This window comes from Tachysurus fulvidraco, chromosome 15 (assembly GCF_022655615.1).
Source record: "Tachysurus fulvidraco isolate hzauxx_2018 chromosome 15, HZAU_PFXX_2.0, whole genome shotgun sequence".
NCBI lineage: Eukaryota > Metazoa > Chordata > Actinopteri > Siluriformes > Bagridae > Tachysurus > Tachysurus fulvidraco.
The window spans coordinates 18,330,231-18,351,703 of NC_062532.1; the positions used below are offsets into that span (position 1 = coordinate 18,330,231).

The 21,473-nt window shown below is 38.4% G+C and overlaps 1 protein-coding gene across 9 annotated transcripts in view; it reads left to right on the forward strand.

Annotated features, from left to right (window-relative positions):
* Positions 1–21,473, forward strand: part of arhgap23a (Rho GTPase activating protein 23a) — a 70,351-nt gene that overhangs the window by 16,038 nt on the left and 32,840 nt on the right. For 2 of the 9 annotated variants that reach the window (XM_047800695.1, XM_047800696.1), the window contains exon 1: positions 16,327–17,224. The exons of 3 other annotated variants lie outside the window; for them this stretch is intronic. In XM_047800695.1, the coding sequence (XP_047656651.1) occupies positions 17,000–17,224 (225 nt within the window). In that variant the 5' untranslated portion in view covers positions 16,327–16,999. Of the gene's footprint in view, positions 1–16,326; positions 17,225–21,473 lie in introns of those variants that run through there. 4 more of the 9 variants (XM_047800698.1, XM_047800702.1, XM_027161076.2 and 1 more) reach the window with 2 other exon arrangements.

The following is a 21,473-nucleotide window of genomic DNA, read 5'->3' on the forward strand; positions in this document are numbered from 1 at the left end:
TTACATCCTCGGCTTCAGCAGTTTGAGCGTTTCTCTTTCAGTAAAGCTTTTCAGGAAGCTGTCGATGCACGGTGGATTAATTTCTCAGTAATTGAACTCTTATAAAGATGAGGTCAGAGTAATGCGAGGCTTTTGCTGTACATGACCTAAAGCATAGCCGTCGCTTTTAGTGCACACCGGAAAACTAATGTTCCACATGCTTCCATTCTGTGATTCCAGAGCTGGAAAATCACATTTGCGGCTGTTAGTGCAGTGATACATTACTCAAGTCCTTGTGACTGGGAGCGTGAATGTGTTCAGAAATGGTATGTGCATTAATGGTATTAAGCATCACATGGGTCTAAGTGAAGGCCCCTGAGCTAATCAGAGGAAGGGAGAGAGGGGCTTGAAAATTGGTTAAGGTAGAAGGTTGTAATGGAAAGATTTTCTCCCAAAGGATGAAGTGACTCAAACTGATTTTTAATAAATTTTGAATTATTTTTGTGGGGTGTGCATTACAATGTGAGTCTCTCTCTGCCCCCCTCCACCTCCCACTCCCCCCCCCCCTCTCTCTTTCTCTCTCTGTCTCAGTGTCTCTATTTTTCTCAGTCTTTGTCTTTCTCCTTTCTATCACTAATGGTAACTTATTAAACCAATTAACTCAAAAAAAGGGTTACAGAAAGAGAGAAAGAAACAAAACTGGTGTCAAGTGTACAAATCTGTTTCGTACTGTACTGTATGTGTGTTCGAGCTTCAATTAAAAGAAGACCTGTAAAAGATGGTAGATTCATAGGCTTCATACTGTGAATGACAATGAAATGATTTTTATTTTAATACTGAGCTGCTTTTAGTGGATAGCGAGACATGCAGGCAGAGGAAAAGAAAGAGGAAGTTTAGACGGATGAGATGAAACAGAGGTCTGGACAGGACAGCTATGGGCTGTGTTGGAAATGAATCGCAGCTCACATGTTAGGACGGAGTGAAAACGGGCACAGAATGAGAGACTAGGAGAAGGAGTGCTTCTCCTAGTAACTAAGATATTGAGTCAGTGAGATATTCTAGCTAATATTGTCAAAATACATAATCAGTTATTTAAATTCTACAAATTTCACAAAACAAGATGTTTAAATTACTTAAACCTTAATAACACATTTTTGCAGATTAATTTGCTTTTGTACTGGGGTCAAAAAGAGTTTTCTGAAGAAAGAAAGTCTTAAGTTGTTATTGAAGATGTGAGAGTTGAGTTTTATTACATCATAAAGCATCAGAGCCAATCAAGTTTCCATATGCAGATGACCTTCTTTTACTGTACTGTACTAATGGAGCTTAGACAGTAGTCTTTAGGAAAATTGAAAAATCTTGTGTCAAAGCAAAATTATACAAAGTATTTATGTTTAAACTTACACTTTGCTCTAGTTAATTTATCATAATTTTACACCCCCCCCGCATCCAGCCACTTTATACCAGTTTTTACCCAGTGTTCAAATCTTGCAAAGAGTTATTCTTTAAGTTTATTGTTTAATTTACTACAATGAGTTTATGCACTCATATTCAGCACATGATTTAGAATAGGAAACTATCATTAAAGAAAAATTCAAATTGTTTAAATTGACATTCCCACTAAAATAGCCCAGAGTTGCTAACCAACTTAAGCAAATTAGTTCACACCTTCTTGCTTGCAGTTGAGACCGTATGTGTATTTAACATTTAATAGTGTCATATGAATATCAGGTCAGAGGCTGACTTGTCTCTTTTTGTAAAAAGGGACACACCTTTTTTTTTTTAGCAGATCACACTTTTAGCAGCAAATCCAGTAACTGTTTTATAAAAAGAAATGGAGGAAGAGCTGTGAGATCTGGCTAGCTGAATGGATTTCTCCTGAGATTTATATTATACAGATCTTGATGTATGCACAATAATTCAGTGCATTTGAGTTAGCCAGTGAATTGATTTTATATGATTCAGCCTTGTTATGATGGAACACTGTGGTTTAGGCAGTGACGCTGTGCCAAAGTTTTGACCACTGGAACTGGTTGAAAAATATTCTTATCTAAGATATTTGACTTTCTACTTTGTATTCATGACAGATGAAAACTTTGAAGGTGTTGCCTAATTAAAGGACCGTGCTTCATTTCTTACTCTTACAAATAATGTGGAAAAAATATGTAGAAATGAAAGAAAAATAATAACAAGTGTATTACACATTGATGACTTAACAGTCAGTCCAGAATGTTTGTTTGTGGTTGGACTGTCTTCTTGTCAGTCATTTTTAGCCATGCCTCAATTTGGCACTCAAGCAATGTCCAAGTGAGCTTGAAATGTAAGGTATGACAGTCCTTGCTAACAGCAGGCTAGCTAAAAAAAAAAAAACTAACTAAATATCTAACCTTTAAGTTGGTGACTTAGGTCTTAAGGGTAGCTCAGAGTTTATGCTGGAAAAGTTATTCTTGGTCATAGATTGGTTATGAAAGTACATCAGTTTTATGGGTTCTTCCAACTTAGTTCTTCTTTTCTGGAAAACATGAAAACATGAAGTTAAATTCAAGTCATGAAAAAATTAAAGTTGTTCTGACTTGAACCAAAGCTTATCTTCAAGGCAGGAGGTGAACTTCCGTTTCTTTGAACCATCTCACATCTGTACATTGTCCTCGCTCGATCCAACATTGTGTACTTTTAAGTACAAGTACAGAATCATATGTACTGTAACAGAGAATCGGATAAAGCGGTAGAAAATGAGTGAGTGATGAGAGTGTAATCAATGGCGAAAGTTTGATTTTGACATTGGTGGGGACATAATTTATTTGACATTGGTGGGGACAACATTCCCCGTATTTTGTGCATAAAACTGTTGTTATAAGAATACTTTCTTCCTCACATACCGGTACCATAACCTGCATAATCACGTTGCATATTGCTTCATACAACGGAATATAGCTGCAGCCGACCTCAACACATTAGCGAGAAAGACAAAGCCAATCAAACAGCGACATGGGTTAGAGAGGCGGGACTCAAAAAGGGCAAAGGCCAATCATTTTAGAGAGGTGAGTTACAGAAGCGGGATTCATTGCAGGGGGTAAATCTGTTAACCGTTTGTGTTCCACTAGTTGCGCTATTTTTTTACAGACGCTGTTGTAAAATATTTTAATCTTATTTAATGATTCCTGGATAAATGTTAAATGAAATAAGTAAAAAAGCACAAGACACAGACGGATATCAGTGGTTATGTATAAATATATATAGGCTTGGTCGAATTATTGCTAGGGACAATGTCCCTACCGTCCCTACCCAAATAGACGCCCTTGAGTGTAACAGAGAAGTATGTTTTAGACAAACTTTTCTATTTTGCTTAAATCCAGAGTCATGTCTGAGGTCTTGATACCAATGAAAACTATAAATACATACGGATATTAGTGCAATTTTGTGATTTACATTGAACGAAAAACAAGCTGGTCATTCGCACCAAAATGCAAGGATTAAAAAGGGAATGTTATGTGTAAGAATACACAGCTAGCTTGTATCGTTAAAGTTTGTTATCATCTTAGCTAACACTTGAGGGATGAAGATGTAGCTTTATTTTAAACGTCCCAGAGTTTTGCTTAGATGGGTTTTTTCTCTTTTACTAACTTGACTAAGGAGTTTGTGCACCTCAGAATTGGCTACATTACAGCTAGTTTAAACCCTCTTTAAAATATCATTTGTTCTAAGGAATGTTTAACCGATAGCAGATGTTGTAGAAAAAAATTGTTACTGTTACATTGACCAGATCAGTCCAGTTACAGCGTTCTCTCCCAACATTTCCCTGACACACGCTGTTTCAATTTGTTTGCTCGTATCACTGCTCTGATTTGGATCAGTGAAGCTTTACTGCAGAGCAGAGACACTGCTAAACATCAGAACTAAAAATCCCTAAAGCGTCTCTTTCTCTCTCTCTCTCTCTCTCTCTCTCTCTCTCTCTCTCTCTCTCTCTCTCTCTCTCTCTCTCTCTCTCTCTCTCTCAGTCAGACTCTGTATACTTTTCAAACTGCATCATCGTTTCAGAAAGCAGTGAGGCTGAAATGGAGAAGGCATGTGAAAAAATGAGCTCTGATGTAAAATTCCACATTCGGTTGACTCTAGATCATTAGTTTAAAAATAAGTCTGGTTCATATATGAGTCATGTGTTTCTGAAGAGTTTCTGAACAAAGGGCTTCAAAAGGGAAAGGTAGAGACTGTATAGCCGATGCTTTGTGTGATTTGATCTTTGCAAAACACAATCCAGTGAATGATATATGATATGCATGAATACGTATAAGTAAGACATGATAAATGTTTGAGAATATATGGTCAAAATCCAGGAAGGAAGGAAGGCAACCAGTCATGTCCCAAAATCATTTTTGCATAGAAACCTGCTGCTTAATGGTTTGCACAGTTGTCTCACACCTCCAGGTTTGGTGAATTTGATTCATGCTTTTGCTCTGTTTGCATGTTCTTCCTGTGCTTCTCCAGTCCAAAGACATGCGTTTTAGGCTGATTGGCATCTCTATATTGTCCATAGTGTGTAAATGTGGATTGTGATGGGTTGGTACTCAGTCCAGGGTGTCCCCTATCTTGTACCCTAACTCCCTGGGTTAAGCTCCAGGTTTCTTGTGAGCTTGGGTAGTATCCCACACTAGAGATAATGAATGGATGGATGGATGGATGGATGGATGGATGGATGGATGGATGGATGGATGGATGGATGGATATCGTCTCTATCGCCGTTGTACATTTTACAAAGTACTCTAATTAAATTTTTGGGGATTAACTAATGACAGCATATAAACTTTTATCATTAAACACGGCCTTCGGAAACACAGACCTCTGAGCCATGCTCATCATCATTCTAATCTGGGTTGATGATAAAAATCCATCCAGAGTAATGCATAGCGCTGTGATATGAATCAACAATCTACACCCACTTCTACAATGGAATGAGTTACATATAAAGCTGGTAGATAAACAGCAAAATATCAAAATGCATAGGAATACAGAAATAATTAGCTTTCAAAGGATTTAGTTGAATCCTAAAACCAAACCTACAACCCGAATTGTAATTATTGTTTGTTTAGTTCTTTCAACACATATTGTATCCGCAATGCGTGATGATGAACAGATCTCTGTAAGCTTCAAGGGGCAGAAGGGATGTGAGGTCTTGTCCATTTCTGCTGGGGCGTTGGTCTTAGGCGGTTATCCCAGAGGAATGGAAACATACACAGATAATGGCTGCTTATTGATCCTCTTGCTGATCCATCCATTTGGCTCTCTGTTCTCTTCTCTGTCTGATCTCTGTTACATTACTCGAGCTCTCTTATTTCCCAGAAACGTCTGTTATCCAAAAGTCGAACATATACTGTAACAGAGAGCACCACTTCACCTTGCGGATTTGTGGAAGACTTTGACAATCCTACTTTGACAACCCACATAAAAACTATGTGTTGGTTATGCCAAGAAACAGAAATGTGATGTAGTGAGCTGTTATAGGAAAACAATCAAAGACTTGGTTGCTGTGATATATTGTAATATTATAAAATGTAATATTTTATTCCTCCTATTCCACAGCACTTTGCCAAAACTAACACTATTATGTTTATTAAAGAATTACATCACATGTTTAATAATTTGCTGTTCCACTAAGAAAAATTACTTATAAAATTACTTTATACATTACGCTATAATGCAGCACAGTTAAATGCTGAAATATGGTTGGTCAGATGATGTGGATTATTTTCGTATAACAGCCTAAAGCAGTTCCAGCTTTAACATGCATGCGCTTGTTCTTTATTATGCAACTGTTTCTATAGTAACCGTTTATACATGATGATTTGCATACTGTCAGAGTAATACTAAGGAGATGTACGTGTTTGTTGTTTAGTCATGACATCATTCATATAAACGTTTATATTGAGAATTTTTTTGCGAGGAGACGTGTTTGAGTCTTGGATGTAATGATTCATAATTTCTGTTAATCTTTCAGTTTTCTCCATTTTACAGTTACAGAGTGTGTGTTATTGTGTGTGTGAGTGTGTGTGTGTGAGAGAGAGAGAATGACAGATAGAGAAATAGATCAGGTATTGAGCAAGAGAAAGAAGCTGGTATGGTAATGACTGTTTATTACAGATGTAATGCAGGTTATAACAGAAACTATCTTGTCTCTCAGGCAAGAGACAAGATTATATTAAGCATCAGATATCCAACAATAACTCTTGTAACTATAAACAATAAAAACGTGAGAAATTGCATTCATTAATAGATTACACATTGTAATCGTTGGCAATTCACTGCAAAATAAGTGGATTAACACACTACAGACTGTCTGTCATACAAAAATGAAGCAATTCAGGGAGGAAGCGGTGTTCTGCTTGCTTGGACCTTGTGCCGCATTACAACTGCCTCTCTGCGCCAGGGGTGCTGTATCTTGGCTGACCCTGTGCTCTGATCCCAACCTCCAAAGTCAGGATATGTGAATTCACTGCGCTGTGCTGTAATGTATATGTGACAAAATAAAGGCTTCTATAATTTATGCAGCCATGTGACTACACAAAAATCTGGCCGGTGCGGATGCTGTGAGCCGCACATGTCATTTTAACCCAGGAAATCCACTTACGTATCTGCATAGTGCAGATCTCAATATGAATAACTTTCTTTACATAAATATTTTGATGTAATTTAGGTTACTGACTTTTATGGCTCATTTTAATGCAACTCATGTATAACTTTGTGTATTCAGAGAGTAAATGAGGTCAGGATTCTGAGTGGATGGCAGTGGGCAGATTTTTTTAAAAGACCAAGATGCCAGTCAACCCACTGTGGAAGAATTTCTCCGAGTTGCAGAAGAGGAGCCCAAAACAGGAACGGAGAGATAGCTGGAACGTGGGAGAGAGAGGGAAGGAAGTATTTTGGAAGCTAGGGCTAAGGGACAAACAGAAGTGGTATTTTGTGTTGTGCAGTACAGGGATCAGAACCGACATGCTGTACATATCCTGAAAGTAGAGAAGAGATAAAATACACTTCCTTACCTTCACACTCTTCGTCTGTGTGCTGGATGTCTGTGGATATTGCATGTGTGAATGTGAAGCTCTTTTAGTTTCAGTTAGCATGCTCTAATCATTGGTCTCTTCTCTCTCAGTCAGTTGGACTGATTTGCATGCATGTGTGTGTGCATGTGTGTTTAATGATCTGTGTGTATGTCTATGTGTGTTATCGTGTCTTTTTGCATACATATTTGGTTATAAAAGGAACTTCTTGTTATGGGAAAATAATTAACAGTTTGGTGTAAGACAAACAGAATCTTAAAGCACATCTAAGCAGAGCAATTTGTCGTTTTTTATTATTTATTGTTTTTTTCATTAATTAACAAAGAGCACTTTTTTAAAAATCAGTATACATTTACATTTAATATTGTTATATAAATAAATAATTAACAGTCATACAAAAAGTTAGTTCCTGTTACCACTTAGTTAATAAGTCAAAGATATGTAGTTCTTATATTACAGAAGAACAACGAACTCTTCCTTCATTGTGGACAGAAATGTCTTATTTTGAAAGACATACAGTTACAAACAGAAAACGTTTTTGTTGCAGCTACACGTTTTTAATCTATTTGTCGTTGAACGTCACCCGTGCGAGTTCTTGCCATATCAGAGAAAATCCTGTGATATGCTGTAAATCTGCAACTATTCTCTAATCAATTTAAAGAATTCAACAGCAGTGTGGTATAAGTGAACTCAACTCCTTCCTTAGATTACATAAAGCACTCTGACGCTGCATATTTTTTTTACATAGAGCCTGTTAGGATCCGTGGGGAACTGAAGGGAAGGAAGTGAAATAATCTCACAGCTTGGGAGTGTTACCTGAAATGGCTGAAAACACAGCCACGCTTCATATCTTCCCAGCATGTGGTGCTCTCCAGACCTGACGTACTGCTCCGTGTGTGTCAGAAAAAACCCCAAATTAAAACCATGGCTGCAATTTTAAGAATACTAGAACAGAGAATACTAAAACATACAAAATTTCCATTATTGATGCTTTTAGTTATGAACACATTGATGTGTGTGTATAACGATTAGAGCGGGTGTGTGCAGGATCTTGTCCAGGCAGGCTGATACACTGATAACTGGGCTGGGCAGAGAGCGAAGTCTCCTGGGGGCAGGGAGGACTACAGTTATCACTCTCCATCTCTATTCTCATCTCTTTCTTATCCCTCCAAGTTTTTTTCCTCTTTCAGAACACCAGCCTTCGGTTCTGCTTTTGTTTACTTGCACGTGAGCCTTCGTTATCAGAGTTTGTTCTTTCCCTCCATCTTGTCCCCTTGTGTGTTTATTGTGTGCAGTGTTTATGCGTATGCTTCATAATTCCGGGTACTTTCTAAACTTTTTTTTTGTCTCATTGTGGTGACCCCTTTAGCATTTTTCCTCCTCTCTGTTATGGTCTTTCAAGCTTCTGCCTTATTTGGTCAAGTAAAAGGGCTTCTCTCTCTTTTCTCTCTCACTCTCCCTCTCTCTCTCTCTCTCTCTCTCTCTCTCTCTCTCTCTCTCTCTCTCTCTCTCTCTCTCTCTCTCTCTTTCTCTCTCTCTATTTCTCGCAGTCCTGCCAGCTTTGTTTATTAAACTGACATTCTGTTTTCTGAAAGCATAACCCACTCCATTGTTACTTAGAGTAACAAGAACCAGATTCAACACTAACTTTTCCCCCCTCTTGTTTCTCTTTCAAACAATTTTTAGAATATCTTTTCAATAAAAATGTTGAATTTATTGTCCTTCGTGTTGTATATCATGTTGTGTGCCACATATATAATATACTTTGCCATATCATTCCACATCTACTTTATCACAAGACCCTATGACGTAGCCATAAGCTATACGTCATGCTACGAGTCTGCCTCTGTCTGCTCTGAGCCTGCATGAATGATATCTTCACCTGCAGCTCTCCACAGACCGTAAAATTGTGATAGGATCGAGATCTGAGGGTTTTTTGCATTTCCTGTCTTTGTGGGTTTTGCATCAGGTTATAATAATGCTACTAGTCACACAGTCTGATAAACACTCCACACACTTGAACTTTTCACCTAAATGTTTTTTTTTTTGACTGTGAGTGATGTGCTTTGCTGTGACCAGTGAGGTCATAATATATAAAAATAATAAATAATGAATGACTTTTTAACCTCTGCTTGAAATCGTAGACTGTCTTTAATGAGCCTCAAGGGAAAACAAACACGTTAACTAACCTAGCAAACATCGATTTCTAAGCGAAAAATTTATTTTTACGATTTCATTTGGATATTTTTGTCAGCTTAGATCAATAACAATAAAAGTTAACAGACAGTAACAAATTCCCTAAAAAGCCAGGGTTCATCTTTTTAGCTTCTGGACATTAAAGATTAATGAATACGATTAGAATTTCCTCTGAAATTTTGTCAGGTTTTTTTTTTTTTTTTGTTAGCCTTAATATGACTAAAATTTCCTCAGAAATCTTGTCAGTTTATTTTGTGTAAGCTTTAATATTACTAAAGTTTCTTTATAAATCCTGTGAAGTTTTTTGTTTTTGTTTTTTGTTAGCTCCTGGACAATTATTGAATATGACTAAAATTCTCTCTGAGATACTGTCAAGGTAGTTTAAATGAGCTCCTAGAAATTAACGATTGTTGAATATATCTACATTTCCTTCATGTTGTTAGGTGTTATTAGCTTCTGGAAAAAACATAAATATGTTAAACATTTCCTCAGATACCCTGTCAGCTCATGTTAGCTAGGTAGCTAACATTAGCCATAAACACTATGTGATGTATAGTTTGTGTAGTGATGAATATAAATATGAAGAATTGTCCCAGAAGAGCTCTCAAGTTAAGAATAATTAGCCAGCTAGCGGCATTATGATCATTAATGAGTATGACTGAAAATAATCATCTTATGTTAGCTAACTAGCATCAGCAGTAAAGATAAAGTAATTTTTATAAGAAAGTGTTAACAATCCTCTCAAATATCCTCACGTTAGGTCATAGCTAGTTACATAGTATTGTGATTTTTAGTAGAGTAATTAAGATACAGTAAAAATCTTCTGAGAAGTGTGTGTGTGTGTGTGTGTGTGTGTGTGTGTGTGTGTGTGTGTGTGTGTGTGTGTGTGGTATGGAGAGCAGGAAACAAGCCTAATCATTTGTTCATGCGACAAGTTTGTATGTCTTATGACTTGGTTCAACCACGGGTTAGTATTCAAGGATGCTGCGCACACACACACACACACACACACACACACACACACACACACACACACACACACAAACACACACACACACACACACACAAACACAAACACACACACACACACACAAGGTTTTCTCTGTTCAGTAATCAGTATCAACAGGAAACTGTAGAGATGAACTGATGGTTATGGCTGTGGTTCCAAAACATTCCCAGTGCTTTTATATATTTATATACTCTGTATGTGTGTTTGTGTGTGTAACGGCTATGGCTCAGTAAGGAAGCGTTCTCTTAGATGGACTTATCTCTTTTCACCACCTAAAGTGAACTCCGTGGCTAGGATGTAAATAGACATGTTCATGATTTATATCTCTGTCAAGGTCATGCTAATGATTTGGGAAGAGGGATCACAAGATTAGGCTAGAATTGTGTGTGTGTATGTGTGTGTGTGTGTGTGATATATATATATGAAGTAATTTTGCACTCTTTTCATATCCACTGGAAACTTTGGTGGTCTGACTGACCAAAGAAGGCTTTGGGCTTTCCCAAACTGCCTTTCAACTTCAGAATTCTTCTTCCATTTCATTTTTTTTTCTTTTTACCCTCTTTTCTTTGGCTCTTTAGCTGTTGCCTCACATCATTCTCGAAAGACAAGCATTCCAGCCACCACAGTCCCGAACACAAATAAGGAAAGAAGAACGTCATCTCTGCAGCCCAACGTTATAATTTAAATGCTGCTAATTACACAGAAGCCAAGCGGGAGCAGGACAGACGGTGAAAAATCTGTACAGAGGGAGAAAATGGAGTGATTAATAGAAAAAAAGAAGTAGAGAAGATCAGTAAAGGAGAAATCAGAAGGCTATGTGAAGGGAATATACTGTAATGCCTGTCTAGCGGAGAGCTTCAGCTATTTTCCAATTTCATCTTTAAAGCTCTAATTTATAATGAAGTTTCAGAATTCATTTCAGCCGAGAGGATGTAATTATCAAGGATGTAATTTCCAGATTATTTTCACGGATTTATTGTTCTGTGTCTGTGTAAATATGTGCAGGTGTCGCACGTAGACGTTTGCACACGTGTCTGCCAACATTCTTTATGCAGACATGAGCAGTAGGTGGCAGTGTCACATGAGTTAAAGAAGAAGGGGCAGAGAAGAAATAAACAAGAAAAAAAAACATCTCCAGCACTGGATGTAGGTATTATGCTACATGCATTGAGACACAGATGTAGTTTTACTCTGCAGAATTAAAGCCAGTCTGAATTTTTAAAAAGCCCCTCTCGCGTGGTTATGGAGAAGATCCAGTGGTTTATTCAGTCGTAGATCCTACGTTGTCACATTTCTTTGGTTTTGTAGTTGCAAGTGGTTAAAATGTATTTAAAACAAACAAAGCCACAGAGAGTTGGCGGCTTCTGCGTCCACGTGGAATTCGTGGCTAACCCAGTATGGATGTGTTTAGATCACAATCGTGATAGCACTCCAGAACAGAATGACATCATCGGCACAGACACGCATGCATGCACATGCAGTTATGCAGAAAACAAGAAATGATCGTTTATAAAATGTAATCAGTGCAGTGTGACTCCACCCTGTGCAAACCCGGGCTGGAATACACTCCTAGGCCGTGTGGAGAACATTAGCATTGACTTTTTCAGTCAGTTCTGCATCTGTACTCTGCTCATCCTTTTCTGTTACTTCTTCAAATGAAAACGTATGCAAATAAAAGAGAGGAATTACTTTGGGATGCCTGATTGGGGCAGATATTATTATGTGGAGCATAGTTAGATAACTTTTTTTTCTGAATTATGCTTTTATTTTTAAAAACTCACCTTACCCAAACAGAATTATGGGATGTCTTTTTCCACAGTCAAATTCAACTCTCTGGCTCAAAAAAAAAAAGAAAAAAAAAGAGTAGTAATGATACAATAGTGCTTGTTGATAATCACTTTTTCGCTTATGTGTGTGTTGTGTAGCTTGTTGTACTGTGGGGTGTGTTGAGTGCATGCCCCATCTGGAAGCTCTTTGGTTTCTGCTTTAGATCATAGACTTTTCTTCTCCTCTGCCTTCTCTCTTTCTCAACATTTAACTTGATAATTTGTACCTTCTGTTCTTTCCTCCTTTTTTTTCCCAGCAAGATATTTTAAGCTACTTGTAGAAATCAAGCACCTCCGATCATTTTTCTACCTGCCTGTGACTTTATTTGGCTGAAGTGCAGGTAGATCCTTTTTGAGGAAGCAGCACATCTTGAGGTGAAGTGGTCATGCTTTTTTTTTTAATCCAAGGTGAGTTTTAATGCAGTGCAAGGACAAAACCGAGCAAAAACAAATGCTAGACTTAAGAGGAAATGAGCACGAGTTTAATGATTTGTTATTCATCATGTGTAGCACCGGGTGCAGGTTTGCAGGAAGTCTGTTTCTGTGTAGTGTTTTGTCAGTGTATCAGCAAATGTCAGGAATTTAACTTTTTAAACTGCAGCCTAAAAGTGTAATGAGCAAATGCAAGCTTAAGAATGAGAGCGATAGAGAAACAGATCAAGTGTGTGTGTGTGTGTGTGTGTGAGAGAGAGAGAGAGAGAGAGAGAGAGAGAGAGAGAGAGAGAGAGCCTGGCTTAAGCCTGGCTTGTGCCAAAATAAAGCACTTGACACCCCAGCTGATAAACACACAGTGACCAGCTACTTAACTTTGTGCAGTGCCAGCTCCCTGTCACCAGAAAGAACAACAGCAGTTAAATCATCTTCTCGTTAACAACACGCAGGTGTAAAAACTCACTCCTTTACCTAACAGGCTCTGTTACTTCACCTTCCATTCACAGCCATCACTGGGCCTCGTTTTGCTCATGTCGCTACAGTCTGTGTTCCTTCTAATATTTGTTGGAATTGTGGTCCATTTTTATTTCAAAAACTGTTTCCATACTTTTTAACATTTGAGTTATTGACAAACAAACTAAAAGATTGTGTTGTTGCTTGAAATTTTATCGACAGTTTGTGTTTCATTCAGCAATATCTGTAAATTATTATTTTTTTTTTCACAAAGAGATCCTTGAAAGGAATTGTAGGTAATGTAGGTACTTTTTTAGACATTTTTTTTTGTTTGGTATTTAATTATTGCCAGTATTGACCAGAAGGAAATATATAGTGAAAGTGACGTGACATACAGCTAAGTATGCTGACCCATACTCAGAATTCATTCTCTGCATTTATCCCATCCAAAGTGCACACACACAGAAGTGAACACACACACCGTGAGCAAATACCCGGAGCATTTATAGCCATTTATGCTGCGGCGCCCGGGGAGCATTTGTGTTCGTTTGGTGCCCGAGACTCGAACCCACAACCTTAGAGTTAAGGAGTCAAACTCTCTAACCATTAGGCCACAACTACCCCCTAGTTGTTCATATGTATTGTTCTGGTAAGTTCCGATCATTTTAAGCTTTGTTACAAAAAGCGCTATGTTTTGAATTATGGTCATTGTGTTTACTGTAATGCTGCTGTTTTAGCGTTTCCATGTTAACGGAGACATTTCTGGTTCTTGAACCCAGCTCGGGCTTGGGTGTGTGTATTGTTGCTCGCTGAGGATTACAAATTAAATGTGAGGAACCATGAGAGCGATAAGTCTTGTGTGTGTGTGTGTCCATTTATGTGTGTGTGTGTGAGAGAGAGAGAGAGAGAGAGAGAGAGAGAGAGAGAGAGAGAGAGAGAGAGAGAGAGAGAGAGAGAGAGAGAGAGAGAGAAATGAGTACACTCTCCAGCAGGGGTCAGGCTTCATTCTAACTAGGATTGTGAGGATTTCAACGTGTGTGTATGGGTGTGTATGAAGGTGTGTGCACATATGTGTGTGTGCCTGTGTGTGTATGAGTGTGTGCATGTATACCTGTGTGTGCATGTATGTGTGTGACACTGTGTCTGTTTAATGGTTCAGCTTCATTTTTTTTCTCATAGGGAAATTATGCTTTATAAATAATGTTTAAATCTTCTGGAAAGAACTGAACTAGAATAAATAAATATCAGTTAAATAACTCAGTGTTTTTCCCCCCGAACATTCCTTTGATTTGCAGTCATGCTTCTACGGCTATGTTCTCAGAGACTATTGTGTCTGCCATCAGTGTGTTTCTGAAACGTGAATGCTGTATGATAGAAATAACAATACAGAAAGTGTGTGTGTGTTTGTGTGTGTGTGTGTCTGTGAGACAGAGACACACTGTATGACGTTACCGTTGATTTCCGTTTTTTATTAAACATTTTTCCGGCTCGGCTGTTTTCGTGTTGCCGCTTGTCCAGTTGTGCGGCCGGTGAAACCTGTCTGCCTTCTCTAGAGGCACTGGAGCTCTGCCATGGCCACCTTCCTGTCTGTCTCTCACTCTCTCACAAACACACACACACACACACACACACACACACACACACACACACACACACACACACACACACACACACACACACACCTGAGACGTGGCGGTTTGGTGAGATTTTCCACAAACCTCTTTGTCTGTGTGTACATGTGTCTTTCTATAGACTTGTGTGTGTTTAGACGTGTGTGTGTGTGTGTGTGTGTGTGTGTGTGTGTGTGTGTGTGTGTGTGTGTGTGTGTAAAACCTGTGAGATGGTCTGCTGCAGCTGTTGGCTAGCAGAGTGAGCAGCTGTAAGGATGTGTTTAGTTGTACCATTTCTTTGTGGGAGGTTTTTTGTAACGTGCCTTTTTCTCTTTCTCTTGTATTTTTTTTTTCTTCTTCTTTCGTTTCGGTGTCTGTCTGCGGCTGCATCTGTGTTTGCTTACCTGGCAGGTCTTCCTCGTTTTCCCCTCGTCTTTTTTTGCACAAGGAACGCGCTGAGACAGAGACTTGTAGAGAGGAAAGAAAGTGAGATGTGCTTTCAGGAATGTCTGTTGAAATAAATAAGGCATTATGAGATTCACAAATGAAACAATAGTGCTGAATGTTAAGGACGTGGGGTCTTCACCTGACCTGGGGGATAACCTAGACAGGATTTCTTTGTATGTAACAATTATTTTTCTTGCTGATATCACTTGCTGCATTGAACTACAGAATAAAACACGCCAGATAAATAATCAACAATGAGCTGGTTACCAACGATGAACACTCACTGTTACCACCTGAAGTCGATCATTTAATTATTAAAGTGTTTCATCACAACAATTTGTCAAATCTGACAATTATATACTTATATAGAATGACACATCGTAGTTTTTATCCGTTTATAGCTACATTTACTGTAGAGGAACATCAGCAAAACAAAGCTTTGCTTACGTTATAGCAGATCAAAAGAGTTATTCCTTCACCAGACTTTATTTTCTCTCTCTTTTAATATGAATAAGACAAAAAAAAATCCTGAAGAATTCACTGTGGTGGAAAACCTAAAGTTACCTACTATATATGTTTATGTTACCATGCATTGCCACCGGAGACTCCTTCCAAACAGATATCCTCGTGTGTGTTTAGTATCTACAAACTGACGAAAAGAAAATTGAATGAAAGTATTAATGTTGGTAATAAAACGATGTAATGTGATACTTTTATGCAACACAGTGTCATTGAAGAATTCCTGCTAGCATGTGATTCAGGGTGAAACTATAGACTCATTCATTTTTGTCAGTTTGTTGAGTAGCCTGAGAGCCCTGGCTGTTAATCTGTCATCATACTCTAATAATTGTTTTTTAAGAATCGTTTAGTAACTCAAGACACATTTTCTAAAAAAAACTATGATGCAGAAAGGCATTGCTGTGTATTTTAACAGAAAAAAAATCAGCGTATAACATGTTCAGCGACTTGCTGCTCTGAGTAATGACTTCAGTATGAAGATTATGACATCACATTGCCTAGCCCTGTTTGTCTTCACTAGCTTCTTAGTGAAGTTTTGAAGTGTAGGGATAGCAGCTGTGCCACGCTGTCTATTTTCCCACACACACACACACACACACACACACAGAGCGGTCAGCTGCCGCTCAGACGCTGGCTCAGACGTCAGACTGCATTTCTTTACAGTTTGGTGTTTAATTAGCAGCTTTGAGTTTTTCTGCAATGTGGAAAAAGGAGTGATTACACACTGAGCGAGAGAGAGAAAGGGGGGGGGGTCGGTCCTGCATTGACACAGTGAGCTGACTGAGTGACTCAGTGTGGCAGGAGAGAAGGAAAGAGGAGGTTCAGAAGACTCAAGGGACGAGTGCGAGGAAAAAGAATGAAACAAAGAATGTGAGAGAGAGAGAGAGAGAGAGAGAGAGAGAGAGAGAGAGAGAGAGAAAGGCAGTCAGCGTGTGATGCTATCCTAATACAGACAGTTAGTTTGATTCATTTCATTTAACTTGGATGGCCAGCTTTTCCAGCTGCTGACCGGCTCTTTTGGATTTACTATCTCACCACATGCCACACACACACACACACACACACACGTTCGCACCCGCATGCACGCCGTCTGCCAGCCGGGAGTCTCTGATCTGCAGACGGGATCTGCTTTCATCTCCGGATGTGCCACAACATTCAGAGCACACCGGTCTATGTCTGGTGTTTGTGTGTGAGTCTGCAGGCGTGACATGGAACTTGTTGGATTAACCGTGGAATGTTGAGAGACTCCCATCGAGGAAAACCATGGAATATCATGGAACGAGTTCAAGAGTTTGGAATTTTCTCCTTTCTTCAGTGATGCTTTTGGCTTTTTAAACCGTTTCATTTTCTTTATTGCTCAGTCTGGAAGTCTGAGATGATCTCTGAGTGACTGACGCTTCGGCAAGCCCGTCCTTGTGCAATCGTGTGTGTGAGTGAGTGTGTGTGTGTGAATAGCTTTACGTGTGTATCTATGCGATGTTGGCAACGGATGTATTGCCCGTGATAATGCCTGCTGTCGCTGCATGTCCAAGACCGAGTGCTAGAGAGTGGAGCTTTTGGGACGTGGTGGGGGTGGACTGTAGTGCCCCCGAGCCACGCTGCATCTGGGTGGCCGTGTTTCGGGACAACTTGCTCATCACCCACACTCCCAGCATTGAGTCTGCACCGACTCAACCCAGAACAGACTTGTGCGGAAACAGGGTAAGCCGTGTGTGTGTGTGTGTATGTGTGTGTTTGTGTGTGTGCGCACGCTCAATTATAGTAGTTTACTCTTCATTCATACACACTTGCACCAACTAAGCAGAGATCATTTGAATGAATGAATAAATGAATGAGCTGAAAGTTCAGTTTATTGTGTACTTATTCTCACTCAGTACTGATGGTTTGCATTGAACTGTTTCATTGATACTAAACTGGAAAATGTTGGTTGAAAGTTATGGAAGTTAGGTATGTATAGTGTTTCAATCATATCCTAAATCAATTTATTCTGTATTTGTGCACTGGAATTCCATATTTATTAAAGTTTTCAGATCGTAGTGTCTACTCTTATGTAAGTTAAACTATTAAGTATGTATTCCACATATTTAGTAAAAATTGTATTTCACAAACATTCCAGATTTGGTATTTAGTAAGTATATCAAGATTGTATTTAGCCTGTATTTTGGATCATATTTAGTAATTATTCCTGAACCTGAATTTGGTAAGTATTTTAGATTGTGTTTAGTATGTAATCTGGATTAGGTTCAGTATTCCGCAGTATATTTCATAAGCATTTAGGATTGTATCAGCTTCCAGATGATTCTGGAAATGAATTTTCTAATTATGCTCTCAAGTAAGTATTCTGGATCATAATATATTATTATTATCATTATTATTAGTAGTACTAGAATGATGATAAATGGTTCACCAGATCACAGGTTTGTAAGCTGTAACAAACACTGTGGACTATTGTGTCACCAATCAGCCTGCTTAAATTTAAAAATGAAATTGAAACGTAAGTTTCAGAACTGACATTTTTACGCAAGTATTTGGTTGTTGTATTTTTATCCATTGAAAAAGTGTTGGAAGCTACTATGATTAGAATTATCTGAGCTAAACGTTATGACAGATGACGATGTCGGAAACCTTAATTTGTACGACTGCCAGATATTAACAAAGGACCACATCTAATAAGTTATGCTTTAGATTTATATATTGAACATTCCAATCTGGCAACCCAAATGATGGGTTGAAGAGTCTAATTAGTAACTGAAAAGAAAAACTGAAGGCTTCTAATGACCTTGTGAGGACATTCGGCTGGACCCCTCTATTAAAACTCCAGTTTCTTTGTACAAAAACTTTTATTTAAAGCTTTGCTGTTGACTGAGGTAAGGTTAGGATTAAATTTAGGTGTAGCATGTCAATAATGTCCTGCATTGGAAGATCCTGACATGTATAGTAAGACAAAAATGTACACTATGTGTATGGAATGCAGGACAAGGTAGTATATGAGCGAATCAGCTTCACGACTCTAAACACAGCTGGTACACATACAAACACAAAGCCTGTGTAGACAAAACAAACATTGTTTATTTAGTACTAGTGTTAGTAAAATGATGTAGAGCTACTATCTGGACCCTGGGTTTTGTCCTTATGGTTGTACCGATATCAAGTTCCTTCTGTACCCAAATCTGCATGGATTTTATGATTTCCTCTGACCAAAGCTCTCTGCAGAGTCCCAAAATGGTGAAACCAAAATGACGTACTCTTTTTTCCATTCTGTTTTTAAAATCATCATCAGTGGAGAAGTCTCGGAAGCTGGAATGAATAAAGCTATAGCTGAGTTCTTAGATTAGTTTAAAATCAAGGGGGATGCCATGTTTTATTTCATTGAGTGTGAGCAGGCAGTAAGGTTTTTGAGAAAGACTTATCATCACCAGACGTACAGCTGCACATACAGACACCTAATGCTTTTGTTTTAACAATACACAATGGTGTAATGCCATGGTTTTAGGGGTCCAAGCACCAAAAGTGCACAGGAAATGTCTTTGTTTGTTTAATTGCTAACATCCCTGTACATATGTGTGAAAACTGTTTCATCATTGCGCCTTCACTTGGCACTTTTATTTTCATTATTTAAGTTCTGCAGGGCAAACAGTGATGGACAAGTGGAAAACCCAGTTTAACAGTCTTGTGCTTAACTGTTAGAACAGAAAAACAGGTTGATGTGCAATCTTGGATCTTCATGCTTCCATGCCTACTTACAAGTGAATAAAACACATTTTTTTGGAGTTGCTGGTTTAAATGATGTAGGGATCTTTTGAGTCGTGTGTGTTTGTGTGATGTCTGTGTGTATGAAAGCCTATGTAGTGTGTGTGTGTGTGTGTGTGTGTGTGTGTGTGTGTGTGTGTGTGTGTGTGTGTGTGTGTGTGTGTGTGTGTGTAGGGAGGGATCTGAAGTCATGGCTAGTTCAGAGTCTCCAGGCTGCAGTGTGACCTCAAGCTGTCAATATAACCTTACAATATAATTTATGGCATTAGATTAGAATTTAATTTCCTCCACAATGTGTAGCAATATAATCACAATTTGCAGGTTATGGATGAGCTACAGGCCGCAACATGCCCCAGGCGATTGCAGAAAGACGGCATGAACTCCGTCGAGGTGAAAGCCATCTCAACCGCAATGATCCTTTAATACCACAGCAGTGTTATGAACTTATACACAGTGCAAAAAAAACAGTTGCGGTATTGTCTGATTCATCATCGGTGTCAGAAATAAATGATGTCACTTTCCTGTAAGATTGTGAGCAAATCCGTCGGTATTGGAATTGGTATTGGTAGTGCTCGGAAAGGATAACGAGAACAGCGTCATTTTGCAAAAGGTGAGGAACCCGCTCACATCCCACACACATACTCATGCTCCACCTGGAACATTTAGCAGGTTGAAAACATTGTTAGGAACATTAGGATTAAGGAAGGACTTGAATGGATAAATGTTGCTGGAGGGGGACAGGATAGGAGCAGTTTTTGAGCCTCTAGGGTTATGTGTGTGTATGTGTGTGTTTTTTGGGGTAATAACATGGCTTTGGTATTCTCAGCGACGGGAGGAACCTTGTGGTCGAAACTTGGCATGCTCCAGCATGCTGAACTCTCTCTGTCTTTTGCTCTCTTTTAAAGTGCTCACTTGTATATCGTCTTATCTGAGCATGCCCAGACCTAGCAGTGAGATCTCTGGAATTCACCGTTATTGTTTGCTACGTCATTCATCGATTCATGCTTCTCTCTTCACTTCTTTCTATCTTTCTCTACCTTTGTATCTCGTTAAACCATCATGTCCATGTTACGGGTGGGTGATATGGCAAGCAATTCATAAGGCAATCTTTAAAACGTTCATAATACAATATGTATTATATATCACAGGATTTACTAGTGGTGAATAAGATGGCAAAACACATATTGTGATAATTGAGATTTTGACAAAATTCTAAATGCTTAAAACCACCTTGTAAAAGTCTACAGTTCCAACAGTATTTTTTATTTTATATATAATACACTATAAACACTTGGAATAAAACATTTAGAGGTGTGCTGTTCTAAGAAATAATAAAAGACTGAATGGTCTTCTAACTACCTTGTTGTTGAATATGTACCAGTACACTGTTATGAGCTTTGTTCCTTTTATACCACAGAAATGTGAAGATTACAGTTTTTTTTTTATTTACTCAGTACCCTGAATATCGACTTATGGGACATTTTCAATTTATTTTCAATAAATTGCGTCAGGACTCGTTTTCCCTTTTTTGGAAGATAAAGCCATCAAATTTTAGATGATTATGAATAAACACTTGGGGCATCTCAGAGAGCAGAAATGGGATCGATCACCATTTACTTTGAAGATAGAAGCATTTGTGTGGGGAAAAAACTTTTCTATGAATATTTTGCCTCTTGTAGACTAGATAAAAACAGAAAGACTTATTAAAAAAATCTTCCAATTCTTAAATCCCTGAGTGTATACTTTTATATGAGTTTTATAAGACATCCGATGCTGAACACGGACACAACCAAACAGATGCAAATTCCATTTTTTTTATCCTCTGGTAAAAAGAGTTTAGACAAAGCTTCACACTTCTATCCATTTATAGCTGTATTTAATGTTATTTCTTATTTAGATTAAATGTTTAATCAGTGCTTTTTGACCGATCTCTGTAAATATGTCATGTCAATCAGCTGCTCAAAGTTGGCCAGTACAAGTCTTACGATCCAGATTCGAGGAATTTTTAGAAGAGTTTTGTACTTTTTGTTGTTTTGTCATTGGACACTGTTGTGTTGAAGGACGTGTGTACACATAAAAGTGCAGCCTTCAAGATTCTGAAACCTGTGTCTAGAAAAGATTTGTAAACCATGGGGGAGCCTGAGACTGTGGTTGGGGCTACAAAATTAATAATTACATGTGAGATATTCACAGAAAAGCA